Here is an 18,528-nt window from a genome sequence, read left to right as displayed (position 1 = left end):
CTGAAACCTTGCCAAGAAAACGCTGTAATGGGTTTGCCTTTGGATTGCCATAAGTCAGAAACAACTTGAAGGCACACAACAATACAATTTCTAAAAATAATCAGATTCCCCAGCCAGTTTTTCAAATTATAGCTCTACCGGACCACTGCCCAAATCAGTCTCCAACACTTCTCTAATCTGATAAAAGCTTGAATTACTGGAAAGGTCTGGGAAAGAAAATAGGTTGAGAGAGCTTAAACACAAGTAGCAAAAATGTCACGCCAAATGTGAGAAAGCTCAGGGGTTCACTTGAAACCCTGAGATGCTGGCAATGTATTTTCTCTCTCTTTACCATCATTACACTCAGCTGAGCTGTTCTGGAGGGTATAGTTACTGAGCTTCAAGTAAGAGCTACTAGAAGATGGAGCAGATACAGCTCACTAAGAGCTTGCTTGCACAGGCTAAAAGAAACATCCCCACCCCATTTCAGAATTTATTTTGCTTTGGTGTTAAGCTCCGAAGCGCTGATTGAAGCCGTTTTCCTGCCATTTCAGCCATGTGCGTCATCTATACACTAATGCAGACAACACACATGGCTGAAAGGGCAAGAAAATAGCCCCAAGCCATGCTTTGGAGCTTAACACCAGAACAAATAAATCCTAGATTGCTCTGATTCAAGCCAGAAAAAGGAATCTATCACATCAGTGTGTGGACTGTGTGCCGGTACGGAGACCGGGGAGGGGCCAGGTGGCTGCTGGTGCCATGGCTGGAAATATTTTGGGGGGGTCACCTGCCTGTGACTGAGCTGCACAAGTGGTCAGAAGTACCATCAACCCAATGTGCACCCTGTGAAGTGAAATGACAACGCACACATCATATTACCAACAATAAAGTGGATTTAATAGAAACATTAATAAACTGGCTGGTCCAACAGGGGGCCATGGGGGGAAGGGGGGTATGTATGGGAGGGAACATGATGGTTGGACAAGCATGTGCTGTGCCAATGTGTCACTGGGTACACAGAGGTGTATGGGCAGCCTATTGATCGTGTGATCAAGCAGACGCTCAGGCTGTCCAATGGACTGGCCGTGGGGCAGGGGACATGATTGGTTGCTGCTAGAGGAACGGTTATGCATTCTTGCACATGAGTGGAAGGGGGGAATGCACAGCTTTTAGCTGCAATTGCTGTATGGCAGGTCCATCTATGGCAGTGGGATGGGGCAGTGCTGACTGCAGTTTGGTTATCGGCCCATTGTGAGAGCTGGCAGTGTGGTCAGCAAGGTCTCCCAAGAGATCAGGAAACCTGGGGGGTGAGCCAGCTTTTCTCCTCCATCTGCTTTTGTCCTATGACAATTTGTGGACAAAGTACTTGGGGTTATGAAGGCTACCATACAGTTATTACACCTATGATCACAATGTCTAATAATCTGTAGTAGGAATTAGTCCAGGCAAGGGTCACCAATGTTTCACTATGAGGGTCTTCTATCAAAATACAAACAAGGCCTACTGTCTCTTGCCTGTCTCCATTTTCAATTAGGGTTCCAGCATGGATATGGGATTTACTGCATTAGTCGCCCTGGTGGATTATCTGTATCTAGAGGTCACAGGGTGGGGGAAGAGAGAGAAAATCTCCCTGCTGATCTTGCTGGACTTCTTAGCAACTTCTGACAGGCAGACAGGACCATCTTTTAGACTGACTTGAATGTGTTTAAGTCTCTAAGATAGTACCAAAATTATTTGCTTTGATCTTTTATTATAGCAGTCATAGTGAAATCACTGGAAAAATTATATACACACAATAATAAATGACTGGTGTATTTCACAAATGGCAGTCTTTCATCAGTGCTGTTTAACCCTGCATGAAGTCACTGGCAAATATAATTCAGAGCTTTGTAGTAAGAGATCATCAATATGCTGATGACACCCAAGTCAGGATGGCTGCCTCACTTCCAAATCTGTGAATGAGCCAAATTAGTTTGATTAGAACAAGAAGTGAAGTGGATCAATAACACAAAAACGTTTGAGAAAGATGGTACTAATCTTCATCTAAAGATGTTTAAAGTTTAAGTATGGTCTTGTACTACTGGTGAAGCTCTTAGGGGCTACAGATACTTTTGACAATCTGATGAAACCTATGGACTCCCTCCATAGAGAAATGCACTTAAAACACCATTTTCAAAATAACTTGAAAGAAATGGAAGAAAAAACCAATTCAATTATATATACGTATTGCACCCAGGTCATGAATCTGCAGGAGCAGATCAAAGGTTAAGAACCCCTCACTTCGATTCTGCCTTATTTATGGCTAAATAGATAATGATAGCGAGGGCTGGCGACATGTTGCAAAACTCTGGGTATTTTAAAGAAGGTGTGGACATATGTAGTCTCCCCAGCGTGTTTTGTGCCCCCTGATACCCCCATCCTCAGTGAATTTTGGAAGCAGAGGCAAAAAGAAAGTAGGAAACAAGGCACACTGGAAGATGGTTAGAATGTCCACTTTAAAAGACAAATCCTAGCTCTTTTGCTCCAGGTATCAAGGACTCCAAAAAAGGAGATCAAGAGATCTCACAGCATTTACTCATGCTTTTAAACTCTGAGGATCAAATAATTAATGTTATTATGTGTTGCACTGCCGATGATGATAACTGAAGCTAAAGTAGAATCATAGGAAGTAGTAACACCAGAGTTTACTTCTTCCTCTGGCGTGTAGAGAGGTGATAAGAATCAAGCTTCTAGACTCAAATTAAATTGCAGGAGACAGAACTTATTTTTAAGCCCTTCATAGTTCATATTCCAACATTATATTCTTGGGAGTCTCCTTTCTATGTATGATCTGGCCGGTATTACCAGTTCAGGTTATGGCCACAGTTCCTCACTGAAGGAAATGAAATTAATAGCAGCTAACAGGTCATCAGTGTTACCACACTGAAGTTCAGGAATCACTTCCCACACAAGATCATAAATGTGTATGGAAGATGGCTTCCGGATAGATTACATAGTTATTTTATATAGTGTGTAGGCAGGAGATAATTTGTTGTCCAGGGACTGTGACCTTTATTACTACACTGTGGGGGATGAATTCTTCAGTATTGTGCTTTGTACTCTAGAAGTTTTTTATTATTGCTTTTTCTTTTTACTATAACCCATAATTAATTTAGCAAATGTCTAAAACAACTGAACAGATATGTGATGTGTAAATGTCAAACAAAAAGCCAGCATAGTGTAATGGTTTGACTGTTGGAATACAACTCTGGATCTGAGTACAGTGGTACCCCGGGATACGAAATGATCGCGTTATGAAATTTCCGGGGTACGAAAAAGTTAGATTGGAAAAAACTGTTCCGGGTTACGATATTTTTTTCGGGTTACGAAATTTATTTCGGCGCGAAATTCAAAAGCAAAGCGCGGCTAGCGGCTTTCCAGCGCTAACGGAAAGCCTTTTCGGGTTGCGAAATTATCGGGTTACGAACGGAACGGCGGAACGAATTAATTTCGTAGCCCGAGGTAGCACTGTATCTGCTCAGCCCTGGGTGACCTTGAGCAAGCCATATTCTCTCAGCCTCAGAGGAAGGAAAAGGCAAATCCCTTCTGAACAAATCTCCCAAGAGAAGACAGTGTCACCTTGGGGTTGTCATAAGCTGGAAATAACTTGAAAGCACACAACAGCAACAAAAAATGGTATGTAAAAGTGAACAGAAATTGGGCTGAAGCAAGAATGTAGAGAAGGATCCAAAGGCAAGAAAGGCAAATCATAGCAGCTAGAAAGGTGCATCTTTAGCTTCTCTGAAAAACCTAAGAACAAAAATAAATAAATAAATAAATAAATAAGACTCTTAAAATATTTAATTAGCAAGGCTTGCCTAATTTATACTGAAGTAATGTATATTTGTCTGATTTGCCTCAAAAACACTACAGTATGAAGTTTAGCCAGAGCATCTTACTGAATCTTGATGACATTAATAGCTGAAACTCATTCCTAAATAATATAATAAAGCCTATAATAAACAGTATGTGGCAAACTATAGTATAAGCAGAAGACATCAGACTGCTAATGTCAGAAATTCCCACACTTGATAAAACCAGATATAGTATTCCCACAGAATCCAACCTGTCCCATAATATTCCATCAGTTGCACAATTTCCACCACATAGAAATCACCATGATATAATGTCTCACCTCTTCTACAATGGAGACAAAACTCAGAGCTTTGGAGGATTTCATTGATCCTAATACTGCCTGATAAACGTATATTAAGTCTGAGTCCATTCCTTAACGCAGATTTTGCTTTAATGCTTCTTCTGCACATTCCCTGTTCATCTTGAAAAAGACCACTTAACAGAGATTGAAGGCTGAGATTGTGACATATTTCCTAAAGTAATAGTGACATTTAAAGTACACCAGCCAATAACAGCCAGTTTCTTTTTCAGTAATAAGAGTAGTTTCAACAGCATACAGACTTGCTTAAACCATTAAATTGCACTGCATTCAGTCATACTTTTTTGCATTATTCATTTTTATATTATTCATAATGATAGAATACAAAGACTCATTGTACTTGAAAAACACCTAGTGCATTCATCCATCACAGTCAGGGATTCAAATTTTACCTCAGGCTGAAGCATCATTTGTGTTCTCTAACATTTAAAAATCTCGGCAGTTTGAAAATTGGGGATTTGAGTTGTACTGAATTCACTGCCTGAAAGTCACCAACTATAATAATGTTATATAAAAAGGTGAAGTGAAAGAATCATAGTGTAAATTACTTGCTTTAAGAATGAATACTGCTTTAAATCTTTAATCTTTGTAAGATTAAAACTCCTCTATAGAGCCTAGTAAAAATGCCTCCGAACACCAATTTGTGAAGAGCATGTTATTCTTCCCACTATAATCATGAATGCCTACTTAAAGAAAAAAAATTGAGAATTTGTTTTTGCTCCATTTTAGAATCTCAAATTCAGTTCTGACTTAAATAACATGTCAAAGCAGAGATTTATCTGCTAAAGGTTGACTTCTCTGCTAAAATTCAAAACTTCATGCCTCCTTTTGCATGTTATAACAAAGCCATGGCACAACCACATTTCTGCTTTCCTTTCATCTAATTCAATATGTAAACAGGCTTTCAGGATGTTCCAGTTCCCATTTTTGTGGCAATGATGCTGCCTCATTGAAAGTCCTCCAATAGGAAAAAATTCAACTTGTGTATATTTAAGAAGTGTAGAGATCTATATGTTGTATTATTGCCTATTAAACAGCCATGAAAGCCACAGAATCTGAAATGATAGCACTGTAGATACTACAGTGCTAGTGAACACATTTGGTAACCTTGCACCTATTAATTCATCTGGGACCAAATACTGTACAAACATGCGACAGTCAGAGTAATCTTATATTTATAGCAACCTAAACACCCACCTGCAGTTACTCAGATAATGAGATTAATTAATTTCCAGTTCAGTAGAAACTGTACCTTTCCTGTGGAGTTAGGACTTGGCATTATAGAAACCTTCCTTGCAATTCCTACCTGTCTTTTAGATTGTTTAACCAAGAAGTGAACTACTGACCAGATGCTAGTGGCATTTCTCACAAACTTCACTGGCTTTCATCAACTAATCCTAAACTTGTTTGGATAGAACCCAAGAATATAAACTATGAGCAGCAAGAGGCATATAGAGTACCTTCATATATTCTGGGCCCTCTCAATAAATAGCACTAACTGTGAATTAGCAGTTACACAGGAAATGTGTAATGAGGCATACCCTGGGGAGGGAGGTTTCAGCTGCTTCCCACATAACAGTTTTATGGCACAGGTGGCCCCTGCAACTCATTCAGGTCTAAATAACAGTCATGTGGGAAGGAATTATAGACATGACGATATCCAAAATTGAAATGCATACTGCCAAACTGTTCCATAAGAGTTCTAAAGTGATTTGGAGAAATACTAAGGTCACAAGCATTTGTTTCCATTTAGAAATTCCTTGTATTGTTACCAGAAGTAACAGGACAGAAAGTGGTGCAGAACATAATAAATCACAATATTGTAAAAATATAAGCTTAGTGTGGGCAGTGCTTTAAAGATGCATGACATTTAGTCACCTGGGCATTCTAGATGTATCACTGGCGTGGTTACAACACAACACACGAAGTGCATCTCATGAAACTTGTCTGAGAGATTTAACAGGAAAGATACAAATGATATCCCAAATTACTGAATGGTAAAAGCAGGATTTAACGTGGTTTGAGGAAGAAGTATAGAAGTTGCACTCTGGAATGGTTAGCAGGAAACTGCAGACACAAGGAAAAATGCATGACAATTCTGAAAATATTTTTTTCTATCATCCATTCCTATCATCCATTGACAATGCAGCAACACAAATCACACATCTCAACAAGCCAGAAATTCATAGAAGCCCTTCTTGTTGTTGTTGGCCTTCAAGTAATTTCTGACTTATGACAACCCTATGACAGGGATTTCTCGGCAAGATTTGTTCAGAGGAGGTTTGCCATTGTCATTGCCCAAGATCACTCAGTGGGTTTACAAACCTTGTTGTATTTAAGCATGCTTGTGTAGATTTGCTCAACTGCTCCAGCTTATAGCATACAAAGAACAAATAAGAATAAACCCTGAATTAGCTGAAACAAATTAGAAAACTATAGCTATTGCAATTTGTATGACACGATAAACAAATCACAAAATTATGCTATGGTTTGTTTAGTTGCTCCTGTAAACAGGTACATTCAAGCCAGCCTGATGCTTGCTCGTAACAAGCCTCGGCTCCCACAGATCCCTTAGCTTGTCGTGTCATCTGAATTCACCCACTGACAAAGCCCAAAGTTCTCAGACAGCCACTTTATGGAGAAATATAAAGCAGATACGCAGGTGTTTGCAAAAGCTAGACTGAAAAGGCAGATTTACTGTTTCACACAGGGCTTTATTTGCAAATGAAGAAGCTGAGAATGCAATCTCGCATCAACACAAACAGGAATTCCAAAATGATTTAGTTACATCCCTTGCTGACTATCAAGTGTCATTTGAAGGTCACCAGTTTTCTCTATGGCATTGTGAACTCCATCTGCCAGCTGTAGTAACCATAATACTTTCCCTGATACTGTACTGTAGAAATGGAAGCATCAGAAGCTTATCAACTTGCCAAAGCATGTTGACTATTTTGTAAATCACTTCAATCTTGGATATATCCCAAAGATGTAAACAAAGAAAAGATGCTGCAGCAACCTCAGCCTTGCCATCCTACCACACCTAATCTGTAAACAGAAACTTCCTCACTCTCTTCATTCTTCTGGTCTATATCACCAGCATTTCTATGCTCTTCCCTGTAGAGTTTGCACTTTTTTCCTTCTATGGTGTGGATTTTTTTCTTAAAAAAAGAATACCATGAAATAAGGTTTCAATTTTATATGGTTTATCTTGCTTCCACTTTCCCTGTAATTCTGCTTGTATTTTGAGCTTATACTTCTTTGGGACGTCTTCAGATCATACTTCGTTCAATCTGATTAGTTTCCTACAGTCTTATCTGTGGGCCAAGCTACTAGAGGATTTCAATGAGAGAAAATGGAAATACTGTAGATAAAAATTAACTATGGTGACATCATTTAGAAGTGCCTCTCATGGCAGTTCCAACTGTTTTATGAATTTGTCACCAACAGCTTCCACCACTTACATTAGTTGATATTTATCAACAGGAACATGCAGTAAGTTGGCCCATGTTTCCATTCTCTAAATGAATTACCATTTTTAAAACAGCATGAAAGAATATGGAATGGACAAATCAGACTGTTTCCTCTCTCTCCATTGGTTCAACTAGAAAAAGTGTTGGTATTCTTTACCAAACATAAGGTATTCTTTACCTTGGTATCTGCTGACATTTGGTTCCAAAATCTGTGGATGCTCAAGTGCCATTAAATACAATGGCATAGTAAAATGGTGTCCTTTATATAAAATGACAAAATCAAAGTTGCCTATCTTATATATATGTGTATACACACACACACACACACACACACACACACACGAGTATTTTAAAGCTGTGGATGAAGGACCAATGTTAAGCATTTACAGCCAGCCCTCCTCATAGGCGGGCTTGCCTTCTGTGGCTTTGAGCTTACGCGGAAGGCAAGCCCCATTAGAAATAATGAGGTGCTTACCCACACCGTGCACCCTGTGCACCGCTGCATGCACGCGCCTAATTTTTCTCTGAAACAGATTTCCCACGTATAGGGAGAGCAGACTGTATTTATTTATTAACTTTATTTATATGCTGACTTTCTCCCAGTCCAGGACTCAAGGCGGCTTCCATAACACATTGAAACATTTACAATAGGTACAAGGCAAATTTTAAAAAACATCAAGTTAAAAAACTATAAAACTGATTTCAAAAACATACAAAAGTTAAAAACAGATAAAGCATACATCTACCTTAAAAACCATCTCATAAATAAAAAGTATGTACTGTTTGAAAGACACTCCTCCAAAGCAGCCAGGAGCAGCTTCATTTGGTCATCTGTTCCATGCCCTAAGACTCTGGAGACCAGGGTTCCATTCCCAGTTCAGCCATGAAACCCACTGGGGGGACTTGGGCAAGTCACATGCTCTCAGCCTCAGGGGAGGGCAATGGCAAGCCTCCTCTGAACAAAACTTGCCAAGGTTCACCTTGGGGTCACCGTAAGTCAGAAACGACTTGAAGGCACACAACATCAACAAACTTCAGTTGCTCTCTTGCTGAAATTAGGAAGCAACACAACATCTCACTGAAGCCTCTTCATTCCCCTTACCATCTGCACTCCATTCCAGCAGGCTGCGGGAGAGAGATGAACTGAGACATAGGGCTGTTCCATGAGCCTTGCTCTGCTGAAGGACTGTTTGCTATTTTCCTCATTCCTCCCCATCCCCTTGCCTTTTTTTGTGTGTGTGTTCAGTCTGATCAACTAGCACCAAAACTGACTTTAAAAGGAAAGAAAGAAAGAAAGAAAGAAAGAAAGAAAGAAAGAAAGGATATATATACCATTAAAAATCCTGGGACTCCAGGAGACCAGGATTCAAACCCCGTTCAGCCATGGAAACCCACTGAGTGACCTTGGGCAAGCCACATTTTCCCAGCACAGAAGATGGCAAAGGCAAACCTCCTTTGAAGAAATCTAGCCAAGAAAACTCCATTAATAGGTTCACCTTACTGTCACCATAAATTGGAAACAATTTGAAGGCACATAATTGTCTTTTTTTGCTGTGGAGCTAGATGAATAGATCAATAAAATATTATGAAATATATAAACAGAAGGTTATAAATGCAATTCTTTCTTATATAGACAACTTTGAGAACGTTTTACAATGGATATGAATACTGTAGGGGCTGGAGCAGCGGATATAGAGTTTGAAAAAATACTGATAACAGACAACCATGAGATGTCACCATTTTATAAAGTTTTGTTAAGATTAAAAACAGATAAAGCAATAAAAGAGCTCATGATAAAAGTGTGCCCAGGATATAGGTCAAAATATCCAGTTAACACAATGGGAAACAACATGGACAAACACTAAAATAGACAATGAGTTATGATTTGAAAGATAATCTATACTAGATGTTATACAGATGGTATTTCACTTCTTATAAACCGACTAAAATGCATAAAAATGTAAAAAATAAATGTTAGAAATGTGAGTTTGAATCATGCACATTTTATCATCGTTGGTAGTCATGAAAATAGACTAAGCAATACTAAAAACAGATTCATAATGTACAGCCCACCTGCCCCACCTGCAGGCTTGCTATTCACGGATGACAAGGCCCATTGGATCTAATGGTGATCATGCACATGCTGCCATTAAAAACCATGGGACCTGAGGTCTTATTGTTTTTGGCATCTGCAGGTGTGTGGGAGAGAGATAGAGAGAGAGAGAGAGTGGAATGGAACCCTCATGGATACTAAGGGTTGACATTATAAAGGCAGTAATTATAAATATCTTAAAAACCAAAGAGAATACGGATCAAAAAAATCTATGTGCTAAGCATGATCTCTAATGAAAATATAGGAAGGAAATATGGTAAACACATATTTTATATGACAATGCCCGCATGAGTTTTCTATACACATAAATGGGGGGACGTATGTCCAAATATAAAGGAATAATTGATGAAATTATATCAATATTTGGAAATAGATAAATTGACATATGTCAGGGATGCGGTGGCTCAGTGGTTAAGACGCTGACTCTGACTATTACAAGACTGAGAAGTCAAGGCCCAAGTGTCGTGTGATGGAGTGAGTTCCCATCACTAGTCCCAGCTTCTGCAAACCTAGTAGTTCGAAAGCATGTAAAAGTGCAAGTAGATAAATAGGTACCACTTTGGTGGAAAGGTAACAACATCTTGTGCAGTCATGCTGGCCATGTGATCACGGAGTTGTCTTTGACAACACTGGCTCTTCAGTTTAGTAATGGAGATGAGCACGGCCCCCTACAGTCAGACACAACTAGACAATCTTGTCAAGGGAAAACCTTTACCTTTTTAAACTGATACATATTTTTTTAAAATATGTTTTATGTTTTAAATTCTACATTGTTTAATTGTATTTTAAGGGGGTTGGGTTGAGGGTTCGGACTGTATATTTTAATCTTGTAAGCCGCCTCGATTGCATTTTGTAGAGAGGCAGGATATGAATAATATTATTATTATTATTATTATTATTATTATTATTATTAAACTCATGGGCAAAGTTCAAATTAGAATGGAAACCACTGATAAGTTATTTAAAGGAGGAATGGGGCCAAGAAGCTATAATCAGTTTATGATAAACAAGAATAGTGCAGAGATAAGACGTAAAGATAAAATCAAAGAAATACTGTATGCCATTAAATATAACAGTCAGAGGGAGTCTAGGGAGTCAAAGTATCTTTTGGTACAAGGTTATGAATGATGTCATCTTGGTTTCTTTTCTTTTTTGTTGATATTGTTAAAAGTTTTGCTTGTTGTATGTATGTAGAGATGTCATATGTTATGCTGGATGTTTTTAAGAAGGTAAATAAAAACTGTATGTTAAAAACATATAAACATAAATATATACATAAAACATAAAAAAGCTCCCTACAAGATCTCTTAATTAATGCTCTATATACATTTTGCATCAAGACCCACAGCCATGGAAACAAATAAGCAGAAACAGTCCAATTAAGCAACCTACAAATGCAAGTCCACATTTCAGGTCAAACTGCATATCATCTAGTGGTAACATGGAATAAGTGCAACACGGAGAAATTCAAACAGGCCATGACACACTTCCTTGAACTGGCAATCCCATTCTGGAAGGGACTGAGAGCACAGTGATGCATCTGTGGCCTGTACTGCTTCCAGTAGCACATCAGCAGAATGGAATGCTTATTCAGATTATTTTAAATTGTGAATTTTAAATATAGATTGTTTCAATATGTATACATCTTGTTTATTCTTTTAATTAATGTGTGTTTTTAGCCAATGTCTTTTTAATGAATGTTTGTCTGTTAATTGTTGTTGTACCCCACCTTAATCGGTGGGGAGAGGAGAATAAGACATAAATATTATTATCATAATCATCAGTGACTGGGAAGGAAAGAGGAGTAGAAATACACATGCCAAACTTGCAGTAGTCTTTAGGCCATTTGTATTTGATCATAACAAGTTCAGATAACATTCTGAGACTCAGCCTGTGTGCTTCCCATATACTAGAAACACTCCTAGAGAGGTGCATCTTGTCCTCTTGACTCCTACATCTCTGCTTTAAAAGAATAATTTTTAAAAACTGTGTCTCTAGCTAAAAAAAAAAATCACAATAAATCTTCAAACACAAAAATACAATTATGAATCTACCAAGAGACTAAAGGAGCAACTTTAAAGATTTTAACTGTTCCATTCATTACCTGAATGTTAACTTCCAAGTCTACGGTGGACCATTTTAACTATCAATGAATATTAACTATTCATTTATTCTTAAAATAAAGCATCTTCTTACACAATTTATATGACTGATGTTTCATTAAAATGCATAACAAGTGGGTAAGAATAAAAAATACCCTTTTATTTTGTAATTCCACACAAGGAGTCAAGTCAGTGTGCAAGGAAAGGAGAACAGTGGTGGGAAACATACCGCCAAAAAGAGGCGCCTCCTCGGCGCCTCTTTCCTGTGCAGGAGCGCCGCAGCATACAAATTGCATGGCGCTGCTGCACAGGAAAAAAGGAGCCCAAAAAGATGGCTCCTTTTTGCAGCGCCATGAAGCGCCAGGGACGGGGCTGTTGCCTCGCAGCTGCACAGCCCTGTTTGGAGGCTGCGCAGCTGTGACGTAACTGTAACGTGCCACGTCTGGCAGGCGCGCTACAGCTGTGGCGGCCTTGTCACGTGCAAGGGCTGCTGGGCGTGTGGGCGCTCCGCAAACCAGGCAGCCCTTGCACGTGACAAGGGCGTCTTCAAACGCCCGTCTATCCAGCGCCTATATTAGGGACCTGCCCAAGTACCTATCTATTCATACAGGAAGAATCATGAGCAGAGATTCAGAAAATAATTCTTACTATTTTTTAACACTTACTAGTAGATAATCACCTTTAATGGGGTGAAGAGGCAAAGAGGAGAGGGAGGAAGGGATGAAACAAAATATTATTTTATTCTCTGTGAAAATGTCACGCAGATACACTGGAAAATCACCCACCCTCTGGCAAACTATAGCCCCACTGATTTTAGAAGGAAGAGGTAAAGAAACTTCTCCTACAGATAACAATCCTGCCTCCAAACAGCAAAAACCAAACAAATAAAGGCATCAAGGGCATACCAGAGCAGGGTGGGAGTTTACACAGATGATCCCCTTGTGCTAATGCTGGCTAGGTTTGGACATTCACAGAGTGGATGGAAAACCCACCCACATCTTAGAACAGACCAAGCCTGAAATCTCCCTGGAAGCCAAGCTGATGACACTGAGACTGTCGTACTTTGGCCACATCATGAGAAGACATGACTTATTGGAAAAGACAATAATGCTAGGCAAGATAGAGGGAAGAAGAAAAAGAAGACCACATGCAGATGGGTAGACTCAATCAGGGAGCCTGCAGATCTAAGCACAGCCGTTCAGGATAGGGATGAATGGAGATCTCTCATTCACAGGGTCGCCATGAGTCGGAGGTTGACTTGAGGGCAGTTCCCTCCAGCAAGAAGTAGCCATTTTCTTATTGGGGCTTCAAAATCTCATAGATCAACTAATTAAAATATTCTGACCAACTAAAACGGTATATCTGCTTTGCTTTTGGTTTTGTGTTTTTTAAATTTGATTTTACTGTACTGCTTAAAAAGCAAATAGCTAATGTCACCTCAGAAAAGGCAATCCCTCTGGTGTAAGAGAGATCTCCGTGTGGCATGCACCAGTCAATTAAAAATCAAAGTGTGTTTCTTCTTCCAAAAGTCTATTTCTTTGATATAAAATTCAAAATCTCAAAAAAAAAATTAAAATAAGGTGACATCCCTACTTTTGATACTGTTTTATATGTGTTTATACACAGAGAGAATAATGAAGATCTAAAATAACCAAAGACACTGACATTTTAAATAATATTTTATAGCTCTTCTTTGAAAAATGGATAATACTTTCAAAAGCACAATCATATTCCTAATATTTCCACATGTCAGTAAGTATTGTGACTACACTTACAACACTGCCACTACTAGAATGGGAAAGTACTAACATTGTTTTGATCTGGGGCCTGTACAGACAGGCCAAAATAAAGCTGCTTTGGGTCACTTTGGAGGTGTGCTGTTTAAATGATACACACATCTTAAGAGGCCAGAAGCTGCACCAAAACTGCACTCCAGTCTTAAGGACTGGAGCTTGGCTTTGGCCTCTTAGGGCATATGCATCATTTAAACAGCATACTCCAAAGTGGCCCGAAACAGCTTTATTTTGACCTGTCTTTACAGGCTCTTTGTCTCCTTCAGAAGAAATGCTGTTTTACAGTCAGATCCTGTGCAAATGATCCTATGTACAACTACATCTGATAGGCAGGAAAAATACTTATGAGTCAAAGAGTCTGAACTCCATATACTGGATTAGGCTAATTGTTTACCTTTATTAAATCTTCATTTATTATAGTTCCATACAAAATGTTCCTTAGTCGTGTATTCCAAATAATTTACACTATCTTAGCCGATTACCACACCTGGATATTTTTGTAACTCACTACAGAAAACCGATCTAAAGTTTAAAAATCTTTCTTCAACACAGCACATTCACTAGAAACTTGTGCAACCCGACCTTATGAATATTTGCTTGCAGGTACAGTAATGCCTACTGAGTCCAAGTGTGTATAGTATAGATTTACATATCTTTTCACTACTGTATGTTAAAAGTCCGAAAGCAGCCATGCATGCTTTTTTCCCACCTCATTTCTGTTTTGTTTCTTTGTAAAGAGTAGCAAGCAAATTTCTTTTAGGTCCAGATTCTTCTATTGTTCTCAAACTGCCTATGCCAATTGTTGATTCATTGTGACTAAAGGCCAAATCCTATTGTGTTTGATAGGTATGTTTTCAATTACTAATGGTACAGTCTACTACGCATATCGACTATGTAGCCTTGCTGAGTCCACTGGTGCTTACTGCCAGGTAAAAAGGTACAGGATTGCAAAGCCCCTGAATGCAGATTTCCCAGAAGACCCGTATCGCAACCAGATGTCAATAAAGGAAAACAGCAGCTGAAATGTTAAATTCACATTTCTTGAAAGGAATGATTTCTTCACTAGAGTAACTGTGAAAGATTTCTAGTGAGTTCCTCATGTTTATGATGTTGGACTACTAGTTGCCAATTTGTCTTCCTCTACATCAAGTTGCCTGAATGGTGCACTTAGGCCTACATGACAGACATAAAAGCATTAACTATTCCGTTATAAAGAGACACAGTTTCTGCTCACTTTGTTATGTATTGCAAGAATGTCCTTCCCATCCACCCTGCAGGAAAGTAGCTACCGTAATACTGCCAACTCATACAGACTCATCACAATTACTCTGAGGGAGGAAAATGAACAGAGAAGGTATTAAAATACAGCAAGACTCTTGTCTGGGAAACTGCACATAGTTGTAGGATGTGTTTTGAACAGTTGCATCTGACACCCCAAAACTGTAAGACCATTATTTAAACATAATTCTGCTATAAAGAGAAACAAAATATAACACCCCCCCACACACACTACTAACATGTCAGTACGTACTAAGTCTGATCCCTAGTTGCCAAGTTGTTGTAAGGAAATGTAGCTGGGGTAGCTGTGTTGGCCATATAACAAAGTACAACATTTTACATACATACATATATCCTATAGTATTTTAACATGAGCCAGTGGAGCTTCAAAAGCTTAAGACATATGTTTTATAGTCTACTGGTTTGTTGATTTTGGATGTTACTGTAGGTTGTAGTAAACCTGCTTAGTATCTGCACGAGGTTAGTTTCTTCCCACAAAACATCATTTCCACAAAAAATACACATCAGAAGGGAAAGGTGGGGGGAATCTACTTTAACTACTGGTGACAAAAAATTACTACTTACTTTCCTACTCCTTGCATTTCTACAACTTATTCAGTCCAGACACAAACGTGTGGCTTGTCCAGAGCAACATACAAGACCCCTTTCATGGTTGGCATCCCACCCACTCTGGTCCAAAACACACTGCAGAAATAATCCAGTTTGAGACCACTTTAACTGCTCTGGCTCAATACTGGGGAATTCTGGGAACTGTATTTTTGTGAGACATTTAGCCTTCACTGTCAGAGAGCTCTGGAACCACAATAAACTGCAATTCCCAGGATTCCCTAGCAGTGAGCCAGGGCAGTTAAAGCGGTCTCAAACTGGGTTATTTCTGCAGTGTGTTTTGGACTGCTGTCTGCCCAGATTTATTCCATGGCAAAGGAAAGCCAGAGAGTTGTAATGGATTGAGTGCTGGACTATGACTCTGAAGTCCAGGGTTCAAGTCCATAGAAACCCTCTGGGTGACCTTTGGGCAAGTCACCCTCCCTTAGCCTCAGAGGATGATGGCCATGGCAAAACTCCTCTCAAGAAACTTGCCAAGGAAAAAACATGATAGAGTTCAAATGACTTGAAGGCACACAGCAACAACAACTGGAGGCCATGGTTCGAATCCCAACAGAAACCCACTGGATGGCCCTGGGAAAGTCACACTCTCTCAGCCTCAGGGGACAGCCATGACAAAAACCCCTCTGAAGAAACTTGCTAAGAAAAAGCACCATGATAGGGTCTCTATAAATAGGGAAATGACATGAAGGCACACAACAACAACAACAACAACAACAACAACAACAACAGGAGGCCACTGCTCACATCCCAAAGGAAACCCACTGGGTGACCTTAAGCAAGTCACACTCTCTCAGCCTCTAAGGATAGCAGCCTCTGAAGACACTTGCCAAGGGGAGGGGCACCATGATAGGGTTGCCATAAATCACAACATGTAGGCACACAACAACAACTGGAGGCCATGGTTCGACTCCCAAGTCACACTCTCTCAGCCTCTGAAGAAACTTGCCAAGGGGACACACACACACACCATGATAGGGTCTGTATAAGTCGGAAACGACTTGAAGGCACACAACAACAACAACAATACAACAAGGAAGGTGGAGTGGAAGCCACTTACAACCCCCCCCCCCCTTTACAGCAACACAACCAGCACCGCTCTCCCTCTCCAACATTAACGCTGAATCACCCGTTTCCAGGGGCTCAAAAACAACAACACACACATACACACACCTTTTTTGTGTGTTGCTGTTGTTTTGCCGCCTGTTACACAACCAGGGGAGGTCAGACCCTCTTGCTCTGGTTACACAACCAAGGCATGGGAGGGAGAGAGGGGGGAGGGAGGGAAGGGAGTGCCTACACAAAGTACACGTTTAACACAACCCCCACAACCCCACACCCCTGAGCAGTAGTCCCAGGGGGGGCACAGGAGGCACGCAGACACACCGCATGGCGCCAGAGGAGCCCTACCCAGTCTGTCGCAGGAAGGAGGAGAAGGAGAAGGGGCGAGGCGAGGGGAGAGGAGGAGGAGGAGGCCGAAGGCAGGCTCCCAAAAGCGGCTGCTGTGTCGTCGAACGGAGCAGAGGGACGAGCAGGGAGAGCCTCTGCCGCATACCTCGGCCCTGCCTGCCTAGTCCCTGCCTCCCTTCTGGAGCCAAAGCCCGGCCTACTACCCCTCAGGCCCGCCCCCGCCCAAGCCAAGCCTCCCTTATTAGGGCCGCCATTTTATGTCTTCCCCTCAAGAAGAGCAAGAGCACTGTGTCTGCACTGAGGCCTCCTCCCTCTCTCTCACTCAGCAGGACTTAGGTCCCAACAAACAAACGCACACACTGCAGGGATAATCCGGCTTGACACCGCTTTAACTGCCTACTGGCTCGTACTGGTGGAAAAGAGTCTGGGAGGAAACCAGTGACTGACGGAGAAGCCATAAGATAAAATGAAATGTTAATTTAATACAACAAAAGCACAAAAACTACAATTCCCAGGATTCCCTAGCACTGAGCCAAGGCAGTTAAAGCAGTCTCATGCTGGGAATTGTAGTTTGTTGTGGCCCCAGGGTTCTCTCTGGCAGAAGGCTCAATGTCTCACAAAAACTACAATTCCCAGGATTCCCTACATTCAGCCAAGACGGCTAAAGAGGTCTCAAACTGGATTATTTCTTCACTGTGTTTTGGACCTGAGAGAGGGAATGATAAATAATAAAGGGAATGAACAATCTTTTCTGACAGTTCCTTCCACTTCAGCTTGGAGATAATGGGGGCCCCTAACTGTGCTCTTTTAAGGGATTTTGGACTTCAGTTCCCAGAATCCCAGACTATTAGCCAACATGGCTGAGGCTTCTGGGAGCTGAAGTCTAAAAGCTCTTAAAGGGCACAATTTGAGGACCCCTGGCATTCCATCCCCATCCATTGCATTTAGGGCCAATTCAAGTCCGTGGAGATTATCACACGGGGAAAGGACAGGAGCAGAGCGGATCTGTCTTTATCCCATCCTTATGCTCTCCTTATTGTGCGATCGCAAAAACATTATCAGATGATATCTCGCTTATTCCGTCATTATCCTGTCAATGAAGTGGAATTGGCCTGTCATTTTTAAATAATGGAAGTTTCTGTTAATAGAAAATTGACAGGACAATTCTGCTTCACTGACAGGATAATGACGGGATAAGTGCAACATGTGTGATAATCTTGGCCACGATCTTGCGATAAGGACAGCATAAGGATGGGAGAGATCCACTTCGCTCCTGTCCTTATGCTCTGTGTGATAATCTTCTGTGAGGAAGGCAGGCATCAAACTGGAGTCTTGCTTTCATTCTCTCGTGGTGAAAGAGAAACTGCAATGTAGGGCTGTGTATCGGGATGATAGCACCTGCCTGGGAGGGAATAGCCTATTACTACTACTACTACTACTACTATTACTACTAGAGCCAGAAGTGAATGAGACTCAGTAGTACAGTGGGCCCCTGGTATCTGCTGGGGTTTAGTTCCAAGACCCTTGTGGATACCAAAAT

The 18,528-nt window shown here is 40.5% G+C and overlaps 1 protein-coding gene across 3 annotated transcripts in view; it reads right to left on the bottom strand.

Annotated features, from left to right (window-relative positions):
- IDE (insulin degrading enzyme) overlaps positions 1-17,179 on the bottom strand; it is an 89,455-nt gene extending 72,276 nt beyond the window's left edge. The window contains exon 1 of one of the 3 annotated variants that reach the window (XM_042459264.1): positions 16,989-17,179. In XM_042459264.1, the coding sequence (XP_042315198.1) occupies positions 16,989-17,131 (143 nt within the window). In that variant the 5' untranslated portion in view covers positions 17,132-17,179. Of the gene's footprint in view, positions 1-16,751; positions 16,848-16,988 lie in introns of those variants that run through there. The other 2 variants (XM_042459263.1, XM_042459265.1) reach the window with 2 other exon arrangements.
- Positions 17,180-18,528: the final 1,349 nt, after the last annotated feature.

This window comes from Sceloporus undulatus, chromosome 3 (assembly GCF_019175285.1).
Source record: "Sceloporus undulatus isolate JIND9_A2432 ecotype Alabama chromosome 3, SceUnd_v1.1, whole genome shotgun sequence".
Taxonomy (NCBI): domain Eukaryota; kingdom Metazoa; phylum Chordata; class Lepidosauria; order Squamata; family Phrynosomatidae; genus Sceloporus; species Sceloporus undulatus.
This window is presented reverse-complemented; position numbering and strand designations above follow the sequence as displayed.